Here is an 18,421-nt window from a genome sequence, read left to right on the forward strand (position 1 = left end):
GCTCCAAAGCTCCTAAAGCTCCAAAAGCTCCAACAGCTCCAAATGCTCCAAAGGATCCAACAGTCATATCCTCCAACTGTCTTTGACTCCAACAATCAATGATGTCAAAAGTATTTGGCTCCAAATAGTCTTAGGCCTAGCGCTATTTGACTATAAGACTAGGAGGCTACGAAGATACGAGACTACAGGACTACATGTCTACATGAGTACCTACTTGATTACGAAGCTACAAGTCTACAAGGCTCCAATTGCTGCATTTGTCTTCGGCGGAATTTTCTCTTTGACTCCAACAGCTCCAGCAGCATTATGTTATGAGATTACAAGGCTACTTGGTTACGTAGCTACAAGTATACATGGCTCCAAGACATCATGACTACGCGACTACGAACCATGAGGTTACGAGACTACTCGACTACGAGTATACAAGTTTACGAGACTGCAAGGCTACAGTACTACGAAGCTTCCAGAACACAAGGTTACGTGGCTACGAGACTACTTGGCTCTAACTGACTACAATAACACCATTCAGTAGTGAGAGTTAATTTATCTCATGCTAAAGTACTTTTTAAAAGTAGTGTCGATTCTTGCCAACAGATGACACCACATGTTGCTTACAGGTAAATATTATTTAGTTATTTTATGTGGGATGCGAGATGCTCACTAACGATCGCAAAAGAAGGATGGCTTCACTAGATACAAAGGAGAAGGAAGTTCGTCTTGCATGTTAGTGTTTCTCAGATGTCTTAGAGCCTATTATTTGACTGAGTAATGGATGTTTATTTTTTGAATTCCACCTGGTAAAAATATTGTAAGTGCTGATTTAGTAGCAGATATTCACTAATTTAAATGCAACCCCAAATAAAATGTCATGTTTCATTAGGTAAAAAATACTTCATGCTGAGATAGGTTTCTCAGAAATAGCCAGAAGCACTCCAAGAAACCACAGGAATAATCAGGAGCACATGGAGAAAACCATCAAAATATTGACAAGAATAATCGGGAACACACGGAGAAAACCATCATATTGACAAGAATAATCGAGAGCACACGAAGAAATCCATCACACGTTTTCATTAATAACAGAAAATTACAGAAAAAAATAAAAAATGAAATTACAAAATAATAAAAAAAATTAAAAATTTAAAAAGGATAAAACATTACAACATTTTTGGCTTGTGATAGAACTCTATCCTTGCTCAACAAATGAGAAGTTCACAAGCTGGCAGAATCTGTATAATTTTTTTTTATTTTACTTTATTATTTTTAATAATTTTTTCCTGTAATTTTTCTTACATCAAAGAAAATGCGTGACGGTTTTCTCCGCGTGCTCCTGATTATTCTTGTCAATATTATGATGATTTTCTCCGTGTGGTCCTGATTATTTCTGAGAAACCGATCTCTGCACGAAGGCTTGTTTATATAATTAGTCATGTCATTTTATTCAGAGTTAAATTTAATTAATTGATTTTCTGCTACTAAATCATCACTTGTAATATGTTTATCAGGTGGAATTCAAACGAAAATACCATTACTCAGTCATATATAATAATAAGCTCTGAGACGTCTGAAAATCACTAATAAGCAAGACGATCTTCCTTCTCCTTAGTGCTTAGCGAAGTCTTCCTTCTTTTGTGATCGTTAGTGAGCATCCTGCATCCCACATAAAAGAACTAAATATTTACTTGTAAGCAACATGTGGTGTCATCTGTTGGCAAGAATCGACACTACTTTAAAAAAGTACTTTAGCATGAGATAAACTAACTCTCACTACTGAATGGTGTTATTGTAGTCAGTTAGAGCCAAGTAGTCTCGTAGCCACGTAACCTTGTGTTCTGGAAGCTTCGTAGTACTGTAGCCTTGCAGTCTCGTAACCTTGTAGACTCGTAGTCGAGTAGTCTCGTAACCTCATGGTTCGTAGTCGCGTAGTCATGATGTCTTGGAGTCGTGTATACTTGTAGCTACGTAACCAAGTAGCCTTGTAATCTTATAACATAATATTGCTGGAGGAGTTGGAGCCAAAGAGAATATTCCGCCGAAGACAGATGCAGCAATTGGAGTCATTTAGACTTGTAGCTTCGTAGTTAAGTACTCATGTAGACATGTAGTCCTGTAGTCTCGTATCGTCGTGACCTCCTAGTCTTGTAGTCAAATAGCGCTAGGCCTAAGACTATTTGGAGTCAAATACTTTTGATATCATTGATTGATGGTGCCAAAGACTGTTGAAGCAAATGACTGTTGGAGCCAAATGGAGACTAATGGAGCCAATGACTATTGGAGCCAATGACTTTTGGAACAAAAAACTGTTGGATTCATAGACTGTCGGAGACATTATATCCTAAATTAACATTGACGATCGCATTCTACCGAGTTAAATGTACGCGAGAATGCACCGCCTTTTCGTTAAATGCTCTTCCGTTTTGTAGAATTTCCGCCCAAATATGCTTCCTTTTCATTAAATGCTTGACCTACGTGAACGTTGCGTAGTCATTGCGTGTACACTTCGTAAATTGCGTGTACATTGCGTGTATTACGCGTCAATTGCGTGAACATTGCGTGTTCGTTCCGTTTCCTACGTGCACTATGTGTACTGTGTGTTCATTCCATTTCCTGTGTGTACATTGCGTGTATTGCCCGTACATTGCGTGTCAATTGCGAGAACATTGAGTGTTGGAGAGAATGGAGTTTTGGAGCTCTTGGAGCACTTCAAGCTGATGGGCAAATTGAGCATAGGAGCCAAATGTAGATGGAACAGATGGCGTGAATTTGAGCTTTTGGAGCCTAGCGTACATTGGTGAGATCGAATTACTCAGACGAGAACGTATCACACCGTTTCAAAATTTTTCGATTATATCGGCTTCTATTTTTAATGTTGTTTTGTCTCGTGTATCATAGTAAATGGATCTTGATTTGACTAGCATATTATTCCATCGGGTGCATGTATAAAAGCGAGTCCTAGACAGCAGGACTCTCAGTTTGTTACTGCCGTCGACGGTGTAAGGATCACCTAGTTTGTTTAATCTGGTGCATAAGTCGCGTAATTACCTGTTCTTGAGAACTCGATGGCATCTTTACCGTCTTTAACGTCGAACTCGATGGAGGTTGTACCATCGACTACGGGAAGCCTGACGTCAGCGACGACGATGATGGAGCAGATCCCGTTGGCAACGACGACGTCAAAACTGGAGGAGATTCAACAGTCGTGGTACTACCAGCAGAAGTGACTTTAATGATGGTAGTGCTGGCTGTACAGGAAACCTCGACGAATGCTGTTTCGCCATCGATGGAGACTTCAATGGTTGGCGAATCGTCAACAACTAACGAACATCGATGTCGTTACTGCGACAAGATTTTCTCAAACATCAGCAATGCTCGACGACATGAGAAGAGAGAATGTGCTAAGAACCTTTATCGTAAAATTTTTGGCTGTAAAAAGTGTCGAAAGCAATTTACAAGAAATGCTAATTTGAAGCATCACTTGGATACATGCAAAGGTCCTGCAGTGCAGCAGAAAGTAAAGGTTTCGGTGCAACAGCGAATGATTGATGTGCATAAGAGTATGCCTGAAAATTGCACAACCGCAGTTACATCGAAATCTGGTTCCGGTTCGTCTTCAAATAGGCATCCTTGTGGCTACTGCGATATGATGTTTGCATTTGCAAATGATGTACGGAGACATGAGAGGAGTAAATGTACGAAGAATCCTTCTCGCATGAAGTTTCGCTGTGATGAGTGTCATAAATGGTTTACTCGAATTAATAATTTGCGTCGACATGCGAAAAAAACTGTAAAGAAGAAGTCCGTGTGCCTACTGTTGAACTATTTATAGAAAGTTCGACTCCTCGGTTTATATTGGAGATTAGTGAGCGTACAAGCAAAAAACAGATGTGCAGCAACCAATTCCTATGACGTCTGGACATGAAACTAAACCCAAGACTGTGTTCGGTGCATTACAAGTGAATAATAATGGCTTCTACTTGGCGCAGTCTGCATTTCGTGGAACATTGAAAGACTACTATTATCTAAATACGTTTAGTGAGTCCAAAGACATTTGTAATTTTCTTGACTTTATCAGACAGAACATAATCAGCTTACTGATGTAGCAACAAACGGACCTTTGAAATATAACTTGTGGTTAGACTGTACATATGGAAAGCCATATCTACATTCGATGACAAAGTGAAGAAATGTGCATTCAAGACATCGGCTGCAGTAATTTACAGTTCTGACGATGTGAAGCAAATTGTTAAACACTGTATCCAGAAACTCTGTCAAGAAGAGGAGGACTATGTCAGTAAAGGTTCTGGCTGGTCTCTGTCTAGTATAAACCGATTGGAGCTAAGAATCAGTCATTTCACGCCTATGCAGACCTAAATGTTTTTAAGCTTGCTAACCTTCGCAGGTGATCCTGAAGTAGAATAGAAATTAAGTAATAAATATTACATTTGGAAAAGAAATTGCTGTGTTTTATTTCTCGAACCTGTCACTTTATGTTAAATTATTGTTATATTTAATTTGTTTGCATCGTCCAGGGATCCAACCAAGTTTCGAGTCAATATGTAAATTAATGAATTATATTTTTGTTAAATTTTGACCTTTTTCCCGAATTTCTAGTTAATTATGAGAATTTTCCAAGATGGCAGTCATAACAGCTTACTGAAGGCTGGTAGTAGATGATTTTAAGCCTCTTTAAGAATTCTAAACATGATTTACTATTTAAATTGATTTTTTACATAAAATTAAAACTTATTGCTTCGATCAAGTCTCGAACCAAGGACAGGAACTGATCGAATGAATCTGTAAATTGATTGCAAATTTTTTTGGTGAATATTGGAATTTTTCAAATTTCTAGCTTAATAATCACACAATTCCAAGATGGCGCCCAAAGGACAAGATGGCGGGGGTCACAGTAATAATAAATGATTACTGCACTCTAGCGGGTAAGAATTAAACTAACATGACCTCAGAGCACTCTAGCAGACGAAAACAAGATGGTGGCTTCCAGCAGACGAAGACATGATGTCGGACATGAAGTCATACCAGCTTACGATGTATACCTTGGTATTGGTGGTGGGAAGTTAGTCTGCCTGTGGCTACTGTGGAGTATGGATCTGTCGACGATTTTTTTATTTTTGGTCTTACCAGGTTCGAACCGAGGACTGCCAGGCATAAGTGCATTTTAAAATATTTTTTTTAAATTTCTAGCATAAAAATTGCAGTTTTTCAAGATGCTGGCCATAAAAAAAAGTGCAAAATTCTAGAATCAAATATGGCGGACGTAACATAAAGTGTAGCGATGATGTCATAGTCACCCAAGATGGCGGGCATTACATAACATCTCAAATTTCGAGAATTAAAGATGATGGTCGTAATAATATGTGCAATGGTGTTTTTTAAAAGATTTTTATTGAAAATCAATAATTGTATTATATTATAAATTGTAGAATTTTAAATTAAAATCGGATAATATTTACTGAACTTCAAGATGGCGGATATGACATCATACTAGTTGACGATATATATCTTGAAATAAGTGGTGGGAGGTCAGTCTGCCGATAGCTTCCTTGGAGAAAGGACCGGTCACCATTTTTTTTATTTTTGACCTAGCCTGGTTTGAACCGAGGACTCAGAGCTCCATGGCGTAAGTGTACATTTTTTAATAATTTTCTATGAAATTTTTTGCTATTCAATTCGATTGATTAATTTTTTTATGATTTAAAATTTTTTTTCTCGATTTTCTTACATAAAAATTACAGATTTTGAAGATGGTGGCCGTAACGAAAATGGTTTTTTAAATATTTTTATTAAAAATTTATTAATTGAATTTTTTCATAAATTTTAGAATTTTTTTCATTAAAATCTGATGGTAAATATAGATTTTCAAGATGGCAGCCGTAACGGAAATTGCAACGGTGACGTCATATTCCATGATGACGTCAGAGGCTTATCGGAGGCTGTAGACATGGATGCTTAAGCATACATATATATGGACATTTCTAGCCGGTGGTATTTTATGGACTAAACAAGGGAAATTTTCCCTCGAAACGAGAATTTTTCTCTCGAAAAGAGAAACTTTTTTTATTTTAAAATTTTTTGAGATTTTTGGCGGAATTTTTTTACAAAAACTTGAAATTTTGGCGAATTTTGGGCAAATTTTGAAGGTCAAAGGTCAAGGTCAAGGTTCATCCAATATGGCCGGCGTGATGTCACAATCCAAGATGGAGGACTAGCACCACAGGCACCCTGCTCTCGGACATACTATTATATACTACTTACCACGAAAATGAAGTCTAAAGACATAAAGAATGATCACTTGCTTCAAACAGTGTTTTCCAACACAAAGAAGAAAATCCTCGAAAGTGTAAAACTAACTCTGTGACATTATGCGAATCTCCAAGCAGAAAGGCATCTTCGAGCAACGTTTCACTACGAATTGGAGTCCCGAACTTTTCCGTGTGACACATGTTCGTGAATCGTAGCCTAGGATCTACTACCTCGAAGATTTGGACTACAAGCCTATTCGTGGTGGCTTCTATGCTGAAGAGATTCAGCCTACGGTGTATCCAGATACGTACTTGGTGGAGAAAATGATCAAAAGACGAAATTGTAGATCCTCCGTCAAATGATGGGGCTTCCCAATTTGCTTTTATTCTTGGGTAACAGGTGCAGAAATCGAGAAACGTTAAAGACTCTAGTAATTTGCTTTTTTGTTTTAGTGTTGCAGAAGTGTACAATTTATGTAATACCTACAATTTATGTTTGTAAAATAACTGGTGGTGTTTTATTTCTTGAAACTGTCACTTTTGTGGTATTTTTAATTAAATTGCTTTTTTTTTTTGCATTGACCAAGGATCTAAGTAAGAATGGAATCAATCGATTCAATCAGTATATTAATTGCAGATTTTTAAAAATGAATTTTGGAATTTTTCCCGAATTTATAGCTAAATAATTACGAATTTCCAATGTGGCATTCAAATTTCAAGATGGCGGGTCGTACAGTATTATAAATAATTACTACACTTTAGCAGGTAAAAATTAAACTAACATGGTGGTAGCGCACTCTAGCAGACACAAACAAGATGGTGGCCTCCAGCAGACGAAAACAAGATGGCGGACGTGATGTCATTCTGGTTGATGTAAAATTTGCCTTGGCGTTAGTGGTGGGTCATTTGTCGGCGGCTTCCGTGGAGGAAGGTGCGGTTGCCAATATTATTTTGCCCTCACTGAATTCGAACCAAAGATTTCGAGCTCCATGATGTAAGTGCGTTTTTTAATGAATATTTTATTAAAATTTGATTAATTAATTTTTTTATGGATTTTAAAACATTTCCGTCTCTCTAGCGGATTTTAAAGATAGGGGCCGTAACAATTATCGCAACGGTGGTTTTAAATAATATTTTATTAAATTTTGATTAATTAATTATTTAATTTTAAATTTTTTTCAATTTTTTTGATAGTAATTACGGATTTTCAATATGGTGGCCGTAACGAAAATTGCAATGGTCATGTCAAAATTCAAAATGTCGGAAAGTTATAGAAAACAAAATAGCAGAATCCAAGATGGCGGATCCACGATAGCCACCGGGGTCAAGGTCAAAGGTCAAGGTTAAGGTTAAAGGTCGAGGTCATCCAATATGACCGCCGTGTCGTCACAATCCACAGCTTGAACCCTGGCTCAGAATAAAAGATGGCAGATCCAAGATGTCCGCCGGGGCCAAGGTCAAATTAAAAGGTCAAGGTCAAAGAAAAAGTCTTCCAAGATGGCCGCTGTGTCGTCACAGTCCACAGCCTGAACACAGCCATAAGCCATGACCAGGAGGGACTATTATATACTATTCTCTAAGTATTTTAGGTTTTGAAAAGCCACTTAATGGTACTTAGATACCTTAAACATGTGTTTCCAAGCGTCTACTTAAACAAAATTCTGGTTGTCAGATTTGCCAGGTGGTGGGGGAAGTTACTAAATATTCCATACTCCTCATACGCAGTCCTATCCAAGATATATTCTGAAAATTCTCTCTGTCTCTCTCCCCTTCAACAAATCCTGTCCTCGCCTATGTTTAGGGAAACCTAAACGATTTTTTCTCGAAAATGACATGAAACAGGTGTGAAAAATTAAAGCAACTAGTTTTGGTTTGCTTAGATCTACATTATTCATATCGAGTAATTCTTTTAAAGTAAATATTTAAAAAATGTCTTAACTTAGAACATTTTTGTGTGTGTATTTTACATTCACTATTTTTATTTCATAGAGAATACTATGTTTATTTTGTAATTTTAAGTTAATTATAATCTTAAATATTTAAAAAAATTGATATCCATAAATGTGAGTGATCTTATATGAGGCCAGTATATATATAATATAGGAAAGATTTTTGACGACAATATATTATTTTTAGGTGAAATTTAACAAATGTATTAACTAATGTAGACATATTATTTGACTAAAAGGTGGTTTCTGGAACATTATGGCTATTGAAGTAAAAATTTGGAGGGATTAAAGTTACATGCTAGAAAATATTCGTATAGAAATAAATTTCCACAAATATTTGGTATTAACTGTTTCGCCAAGTTGCAAATGGAAATGGCACCAATACATGTTATTTTTTAAACTTGTTTTAAAAGGTTCATCAGGAATTTATTCTTAAAAACCTTTTACTATAAAATTATATTTTCTTCCACTTTACATAACAACAGCATAAGTTAAAATAATTAACACATTTACATATTTGTATAAATTTAATAAACCTATGTCAAAATTTTGCCGCATAAATATTTTACATCAATGTAACAGCTGATACTAAGCGAACTCGCTGGTAACCATTCCGCTCTTCTGTTAGACAGCAGCTTGATTTGATACAGCCGCTACGTCTGGTCGTACTGAAAATAAAAATAACAATTAGATTTATCTTGCCATTACTGACCAATACTTAAATATTAATAATTTTAATCACATCTCACGAACGCCAGAAATATTTTTAACAAAATGTTATAAACATTTAATTAAAAGGAATTTTAATGAATAACTGTCAAATATTTGTACCATATGGCTTATATTTGAACCATAAATAAATAACGAATCTGGAAACGAATCTTTTAAGTACTCCTATAATCGAAGGTGGAGAGCTATATAAACAAGTTAATATTTTGCAGCATTTTCATGAATATCAGGAAATAGAAAAAAAAAGTATTCAAAATTTCGAGTTAAACATTTTTTATAATGTATCATCCTAAAAAATCCACTCACTTTTAGAAAATGGAACAAATGTTATTAAAGAATCCGATAGCAACGATTATAAAAATACACATGTATTAATCATATTTTTATAATTACGTTAGTAATTTTCTTTGAAAAAATTAAACATGAGTTTAAGGATCATACAGAACTGTGTCACCAAGGAGCATGTATAAATTAAGCAATATGCTCAATATTGTAAATCTTCTTTTTATAATGTTGACTATTAAATAATAAGTAACCCATTACTATATTAAAATGCAATCAGTGCAGTGCTTTGCGTCAAGAGACAGCAAAACTACTGAAAAACATTTTTTTTTCAGTAGTATACAAATGTTTCCCCCAGGCCAGGAGTAGGAATGTGGAGCCTGAGCCAATGTCCGCCATCTTGGATTGTTACATTATGGTGGGTATCTGGGATGACCTTGAATTTAACTTAACATTGACCCCGGCGGCCATCTTGGATCAGCCATCTTGAACCCGCCATCTTGAAATCGAGCGAAATGCTTACTAATGTTGCACTTTTTCGTTATGGCCACAATCTTGGATTATATAACGATGCAATTTTCAGTATGGCTGCCATCTTGAATTATAATAGCATGTCCACCATCTTGTATCTGATGTCACAACCACTTTTTTCGATTCTGACATCATGCCCATTTGACATCGTTTGCTGGAGGCCACGAACTTGGATAATGTCACGGCCGCCATATTGTATTTTTCTGTTATGCTGGAGTTCGCCATCTTGGATACCAACATCATTGTTTCCACTTTTTACTCCTAGTGAGCGCCAGCATCGCTCTGTCTCATCACCTAAAGTCGATGTTCCATTACCAACCAGAGTTGTAATGGCCAATATCGACATATAAAATGAAATTTTTATCCAAAATACTTTGGAAGCACTGTGATTCGAACTAACATAGCTCTGACCAATAGGTGGGAAAACATACGCCTTCAACTGCTCGGCCATCAAGACATTCTCGACAGAATTAAATAAGGTATATAAAGATAACACACTGTGCCGTGGATTAGGGATTTAGGCACGTTTTATTTAAAATTTTGTTATAAATATTTTTGGAAATTTATTTATTTTTACTCATCTTATATCTTTACTGCCAGGCCCTCAGCCTCTGTTCTCAGCCTAATGCTAGGTTAGCAGTCTGGCTAATATTTCTCCTGCCTATAGGCACGTCGGTGTCCGGTAACTTAATTTCTCCGCATGACTAAATTTTCATACATCAGGTTCGTGGAGCAGTGCTGAGACCTGCTAACTCGGTCACGAATCGGTATAAGGTTCACTAGCAGCAAGACACGACAGGAGGATCCCGTGGGCCTTGCGTCCCACAGACCATGCGTTTTTTGAAGCCATCCCCCACCCTGCTCCACCCACCCTTTCTTCTCAGAATTGAAGCCAGGAGCGATGACCGCTTGTGAACTCCTGGGGACGGTAACCGAATTCAAGGCCATCTCAGGCTTGACAGCCGCAGATACGATTCTGGTCTTTGACGACATCTAGCGACAGCTATGGTCACTAATGCCACTTGTGGGCGTCGGCAGCGCCGACACTAACGCGTTCGCCCGGAGGTAACTACAACCTTTCTCCCCCTTATATCTCGGGCCGCTAGGTGGCAACACTGGTTGCTCCATAAGCCCCTATCAGTGACACACTCGTCGGCCACAAGTCGATTTCTTAGTACTTCTTCTCGCCACCAAAAGATAGCGCCTCAGTCGCGCAGTCACTCCAGTAAGATCTAATATATTTTATGCCGGACACCTTTGGGTGGGCTCGGTAATTTTCGGCTCAGAGCCTAACCCCCCTCCCATTCTCTAGAGATCCCGCGCTTATGATATACTGACGATATCCCGCGCTGAAGGGACTTCGGTGCGCGCCTCCTGGCTGACTGGTACCTCTTGTAGCTGCGATCTTCGGCGAATTATCGGCATCGCATATTATATTATGTAGTCTTCTCAGAATATAGGGATGAAGTGCCTATCTGAAAATTTAGATTAACCAGTCAGTAGATTATTAAAAAGTAGAGAAACTTAGTATTTATATATATTTTTCTTAAATTATGGAGACTTCCGCGTCTACCGTCCATCGTGGTTCGGGCTTTCCGAAACGAGACGCCCTCTCCTGAGCACCAGGACGAACACCCTGTTCTGGTAAGTCTTGACGTCATCCCCCCTTTCATTTCCCTCTATTGGCCTTTTGCGCCATTTAAGTATACTGTCTGGAAACAGGTATGATTCTTTGGAATTTGGATTTCTGTTTCAGACAGGGTTCCAAGTTTGGGGCAACCAAAATCCTCTATCATCTTTAGGCCTACTACCTCGATCACCGTCAACCTACAGCCCCGGGTGATACCCGCATCATTCAATCATTTTCTTTACGAACTCAAAAATAGTCTAACCCAGTTAAGACAGCGGACAGTTAAAGCAGTTCGAGGAGAGGAAACTCATATGATGTTTTGCAACGACTATATGTACAACCTTTAAAGTTAGCGATGTTAATTTCATTCATTTCTTTAAATATTGTAGTTTTTGTTAAAAATTTAGGGCTGGCCCTCTCGTAACTAAAGTTAAAGAATATAATATAATATGTGTAATTGTGAGTAATTTATGTAAGATCACTTATCATTGAAAAACAGATGTTACAAAGGAAAATTTAATCTATAAAAAAAGAAAGAACAATGATTAATAAAATAAGGAAGTCTATAGATGTAACTGTTGTTTTTATTTAGTTAATTTATAATAACGATCCTTTTTCTCTCAAGTGTTCGTAGGGAGTCAATAAATTTTCTTTTTTTACTCCTAATGTCGCCTCTGATGTTGACTTTTGATAGCTATTAATTGAGGGCCACAGTGTTAAGAGTTTCCAAATCTTTTTACCTACTTATTTAATAATTCTTTAAGACACTTGGGGTATTACAACATATATTCGGACTTAGTAATATTTTTAATTTGAAGGAATAATAGCATCACCAGCACTCGGTAACAGGAGCGCCAGTGTCACGTAGTAAGTATACACGAAATCTGATAGAGAGTACGGTACTGCGACCATCTTGTTTTCAATTATTGTTTCTAGACGCAATAGTGTCAAATAGTACACATGTCGTCTGCTAGAATGCGTTACCGCCGTATTAGTATAATTTTTACTTGATAGAGTGCAAGAATCATTTATTTCCAAGGCACCCACCATCTTGACATTTGGAGGCAATCTTAGAAATCTTTAATTATTTACCTAACAATTCGGGTAAAATTCCAAAAATCATCAAAAAAATATTTGTGAAAATAATAATTGATGCGATCGATTCCCATCCTAGGTTCGAACTTGATCGATGCAAGATAAATTTATCATAGACAAAAATACTTAATTAATGAATCATGTTCAAAATCCTAGAGGAGGTTTAAGTTACTCATATACCAGCCTCCATTAGGCCGATATGCCCGCTAATTTGGAATTTTGTATATATTGACCTAGAATTTCGAAAAAGTTCCAAAATTCATCAAAAAAGTCACTTATTAAAATAATTATTTATTTATTTGATATCCATCCTTGGTTTGATTTTAGACTAGTGATAAGAGTAACTAAAGCTTAACATCAAATTCAATTCTGCTTCCCATTATCTTTCGTGGAGTTTATTAATCATTCTCTCTACGAATAAAAACTCTATACATGATACCTGTCCGACGAATTAAATATGTTGTCGCGTTGCCTAACACGGAAGATTATTTGTTTTTCGATGTATGAAATCATTGCAACCAGTTCATGTAAAATGCTATACGTATAGGCCAAATGTATTCGGACCACGAGGCCAGGTTATGTACAATGTCAGATTTATAGGCCAGACGTCTCCGAACCACAAGACCTTCTTCGTCGATAGCTAATCTATACTAATATTATAAAGCTGAAGAGTTTGTTTGTTTGTTTGTTTGTTTGAACGCGCTAATCTCAGGAACCACTGGTCCGATTTGAAAAATTCTTTCAGTGTTGGATAGTACATTTATCGAGGAAGGCTATATTATATTATGAATAACATTAGGGATCCTTACTAAAAGTCCAATTTAGAATAAAATGCGTTGGGAGGGGGTTAGATACAACATGCAGTACACGTACGAAGTGTGTGTTGACAATGCCGCAGGCGCTAGGAGTTTATTATTGCCTATTAACATTGTTGCCACGCACTAGATGCCTTATCATTCTTAATTTTCCCATACAAGTAAAAAACACCCGTGTGATATTAACAACGAAGCAATCAGTACCCTCATATAGAATACATAGAGATAGTGTGAGGTATATATGTAGATATAAAGAGATAAATACAGTTAGAGAGATACATAGATATATAGGACTATAGATGTAGATAGAGACAAATATATATTTAGAGACTTGGATATATTATTTGTATATGTGTAACTACTTCAAACATATTACAAAACAAAACTGAATGAGGCATTGCAATGCATGCCGAGCATTAGCTAGATAATGGAATCTTTTCAATATTAGTAATCCCTTATTTTTCAGTTTTTTTTCTATATTGCTTTATAGAGTCTAGATTACATACAGACCAGGTAAATAGCTATAAACTGGCAGAACAACGTCTGTCGGGATCTGAAAGTGATATAAATTATTTTGCACACTTGGCATTCAAATTAAGAAGACAATTACTAACTACATCTGATCTCTAAACAGTTCCCCTTCACCCTGTGTTCAGCCCGGGCAACGCAGGGTACTGCAGCTAGTGTAACATATTTCAAGCAGTCAAGACAAAGTCTTCGATTTGTTAGACCTAGTGTATCGATAAAATCAATAACAAGCAATTAGACCAACAGAACATGTTTTACGTTTACTAAAGCACCAAGAAACCCTGAAAAAGGTTTTATCAAGACCAAGAGTGTTTAGAACCATTAAATATTCAGAGCTACTGATGATTTAACTACGAACACTCAACGAAACGACACAAATTCAACAAAAGAAAAAAAACACACAATACACACAATGGACACACAGTACACACAGTACTCACATAGTACACACACTGAACTCACAGAACACACACAGTGCACACACAAGATTCACACTAGACACACTATGGACACACAGTACACACACACAGTACATTCAATGAACTCAAAGTACACAAACTGGAATTGCAAATAACACACAATACAAAAACTATGAACACATAATGAGCACACAGCACACATAAAAGACATACAGTACACACACAGGCCATGAAATGAACCAACAATACACGCACTGGACTCACACTCGACACACAGAATACAAACAGTGCACACACTGGACACACGATGAACACACAAAGTATAACAATGAAAACACAGTACACGCACGAAATGTACTCACAGTTCACATACTGGACACGCAATGAACCCACAGCACACACAGGACATGTAATGAACACACATTACACACAGGACATAAAATGGACAAGTAATGCAGCCATTGAACATGCAGTCAGGCTTAGTTATAAATCAGATTTGGTGAAATAATAACAGTCACTATTAAAATCCAAAATTTAATTTTTATTTTTATTTATACAAATGCAGGTAAAACAAGTCATTATTATATGAAGCCAGCTTCCCTCAGTTCTTTGAGTATGAAGGATACTTTTTTGATGTGCGAATAGTTTCCTGCACAAAGCGAAGCATGTGAAGTCCTGTCAACCAATATGTTAGGATCTTTCCATGATGCGTAATTAAATCTCTTCTGCTGTCATCTTTCTTTCATGTTTATTATAAATATTTTTAATATCATTATTGTCCCAGTGATCATCGTAAGCTTTATCAGAATAATTAGTTTTATTACAATGTTTCCATTGTTTTGGCATCAGGGCTTCATCACAGTCTTCGATCTTGCCTGCTTTATGTGCTTCAGCACAGTCTTCGATCGCGTCACCAGCTTCAAATTTACTGTCACCATCAACATAGATGTCAGAGTCTTCACCTAAATTACTGTAAGAACTCGAAATATTTGAGTGAATAAGCTTCTTTATCGTCTAAAAGCTTCCTTTTTAATTGTCCATCATTATTCCAAAATATGGAGGACCTTCTTGATATAGGCATGAATATATTCTAATTTTTCACGGTGATGATACTCTCATTATTTACAGTCTTCCTTAAACCATCAGCATACTTCAAATTAAGTTCTTTGTCGTGATCAGGAGAGCTATGAACATAATCACGCTCAAGACAAGGAAAATTATTTACATTAAGCAGCACACTCATCCTTAGTGTAGTGGCTTTATCGATGTCACCTATCTCGTAAGTGGGCTTGGATTTACATGTTCTGCTGTGACTTTTAAATTTACTTTTGAAACTACTCATTTCAACATGACAGCGTTGTACCTAATGTCACTATGAGAAACTGCACTACACCTTATACCAGTTACATTACGCTTGAATCATTTGTCATGTCGGCACCGCACCAAAAACTAAAACTTCAATATTTTGTTTAGAGACCACTTAAAAAATACAGGAGGAGGCAGATATAATTTCTCAAAGCTAATAAAAATCAAACTAAAATAAGATACTATAAATAATTTTTATTATTGTAAAGTACGCATAACACAGTTTAAAATTTACCTGTTTTGAACAAAATATTCCTTAAATGGACGCTTCCATTACTGACACACAAATTTTTAAGATTGTAAATTATATTTTGTTATATACAAAAAAAGACATGATATTATAAACATACATTAAAAAATTTAAATTATTTAAATATATGAATAACATCTGACCTACGATTTTCTTTTCAAATATTTGATTGGTCATTTTATTTGATAAGACTATCAATTTTTTATTTTTATTTTTACAAGGCGAAAGATAAAAATGCAGCTTTGGGTAATACAGTTTTCCACATTTTCGATTGTAAAAATAAACTAGGATTATTTGATATTAACTGGCGCCAACTTACTTGTACACGACCCTCCAGAAAATGAAAAGTCATCAACTGCAAAGCCTCCGTTTGTTGCTTGCCCTTCCAACAAAAGCCGAAAGTCAGTACTAGCTTCTACTGTTACTTGAGCTGAAGTCCACTTTGGCCTTGTTGTGTCCATCTTCTTCGCATCTAAAACCCATAGCTAAACAGAAAGAAAAAAAATATTTTATATGATGTTACAAGGATAATGGGGGCGAGGCAACGAGGCAGGCCAGCAAGCCCAGCGCGCCAATCAGCGCAGCGGGTGATTAAGGGGAGGGGGGCCCATCTCACGAACAGGTAGCACCCGCCCCTATGCGATAATCCCATTAGGAGCGGCGCACAGTGGGGCCAAATCCGAATTCCCTGGCCAAAAGTCTTAAAATTAATTTTTTTTCCCGCGAATCCTGTAGTTATATTTTGAGATATAAGTGTCCAGGGCATCAATAATTGCACAAATCACTTCGTTATGACGAATAGTGTTTGCACAGTAATTGAGAGAAAACCAAAAACTCAACTTTCAGAAAAAAATTAGGTAATAAAAACGTCGTTTATTGATTGATGCACTCACTTTTGGTTCAACATTTTAGAGTTCTCAGAGGTACTAGCTTAATCTACGTTCTTTTCTGATTCTTAGGGTACATATTTAGTATCGGGAAAGCTACAAATACTTTGCAAATTAACGTATTTTAATAAAATAACGGTAAAATTTAAGTAAACCTAACTGTTCTTTGAGCTACAAAATTTCCCCCGATTTCCCCCAACCAGATTTTTGTGTTTTTAGGTACCCTAATATGTACCCTATATAGCCCTGAAAACGGCATTTGCTCAAACTTGCTCGTTTGAAAGATACATAATTTTTAATTTGCCCGTGGAGTGTATTGAGCTGCAGAAACTCAACTGGGCTGCGAGCGACGGTGATCTCCCTGTCTCGAGTGTTCGGCAGGTTGGCATTAGTTTGTTTGATCCAGTTTAATAATTACAGCGTATTTAAACTTAAATAAGCAATATTCTGAATGTTATCTCCACATATTTGAGTAGTAATAAAGTATGGTTCTGAAATTGGAGTCGTAGTGAGGTGCTAGTGCCGGGGTCCACAAACTTGGATCATGACGTCACTGCCACTATCTTGGATGACCTTGCCCTAACCTTTGACTTTCGACTTGATCTTCAACTAAACCTTCAAAATATTTCAAAATTCTAAAAATTCGCTAAAATGACTAAACATTACTACTATTTAGAAAAAAAGTACAAAAATTATTTTAAAACATTTAGAAATTCAAAAATTCAAATTTCTAAACTCCTAAAAGTGTTTTTCCCATTAAAATAAATTAAAACCCTTAAAGTGGCTAAATATTCTTAAAAAAAAACAACTAATTTCAAGCAGCTGTTCCTGAATATTTACTTTGGCTTTGACACCGACCGCCATATTCGATTCGCCATATCAGACTACGATGTAATATCCGCAGTTTTGTTTTCTAGAACCTTCTGCCATCATGATTACTATGTCGCAGCTCCTATTTTGTTTTCCGCTTTGTTAAATTATTTCATCACATCTGACAGATTAATTATCAATTAATTATAACCAAAATTAGGAAAAAACTTTAAAATTGATAAAAATAATAATTTCAACAATAATTAAAAAATAATAATAAACGCACTAACATAATGGAATTAAGAGTCCTTCGTTACATCAACAAAGAGGGCAAAAAAATAAATAATCCTTCAATCATGGTGGCTAATTCCACTGAGTAGCCTATATATTCCGCCAACCATTATAACGTCACGACGGCCATATTGCATCCCCCATTTTTTTATGTCTGCTAAATTTCGCTGCCACCATAATAGTTTTTTTTTTTACTTGATATAATAAAATAGTTCATTCATCAGACCATCAGCTGTCGTAGCATCTGCCATATTGTCAGCCATCTTCGCCACCATATTGCGAATTTGTAATTATTAACCCCAAAATTCGTAACTATGTCTAAAACAATTACAATTTTTTACCTATTATTAAATTGATTGATTCGATCAATTCACTTATTTACTTCAATATTCGGTCGATCCAAAAGGGTTCTTCATCTCAAAAAATTTATTTATATAAATTTCGATTAAAATGTTTTCTATTTAATTTTTTCCCAAACAAGTCTATGTTCCAGGTGTAAGAAATAAGACAAAAAAAATTCACACATAATTTTTTTTTACGTAAATTCTACTTTACTACATGAATATTTTCAACATTAAAA

At 36.2% G+C, this 18,421-nt stretch overlaps 1 protein-coding gene across 1 annotated transcript in view; it reads right to left on the minus strand.

Moving 5' to 3' along the window:
* Window positions 1–8,650: 8,650 nt before the first annotated feature.
* LOC134528800 (MAM and LDL-receptor class A domain-containing protein 1-like) overlaps window positions 8,651–18,421 on the minus strand; it is a 110,015-nt gene continuing 100,244 nt past the window's right edge. The window contains exons 17-18 of the mRNA XM_063362463.1: window positions 16,173–16,338; window positions 8,651–8,877 (exon numbers count right to left, since the gene is read on the minus strand). Coding sequence (XP_063218533.1) covers window positions 8,834–8,877; window positions 16,173–16,338 — 210 coding nt within the window. The 3' untranslated portion in view covers window positions 8,651–8,833. The remainder of the gene's footprint in view (window positions 8,878–16,172; window positions 16,339–18,421) is intronic.

This window comes from Bacillus rossius, chromosome 2 (genome assembly GCF_032445375.1).
Source record: "Bacillus rossius redtenbacheri isolate Brsri chromosome 2, Brsri_v3, whole genome shotgun sequence".
Classification (NCBI taxonomy): domain Eukaryota; kingdom Metazoa; phylum Arthropoda; class Insecta; order Phasmatodea; family Bacillidae; genus Bacillus; species Bacillus rossius.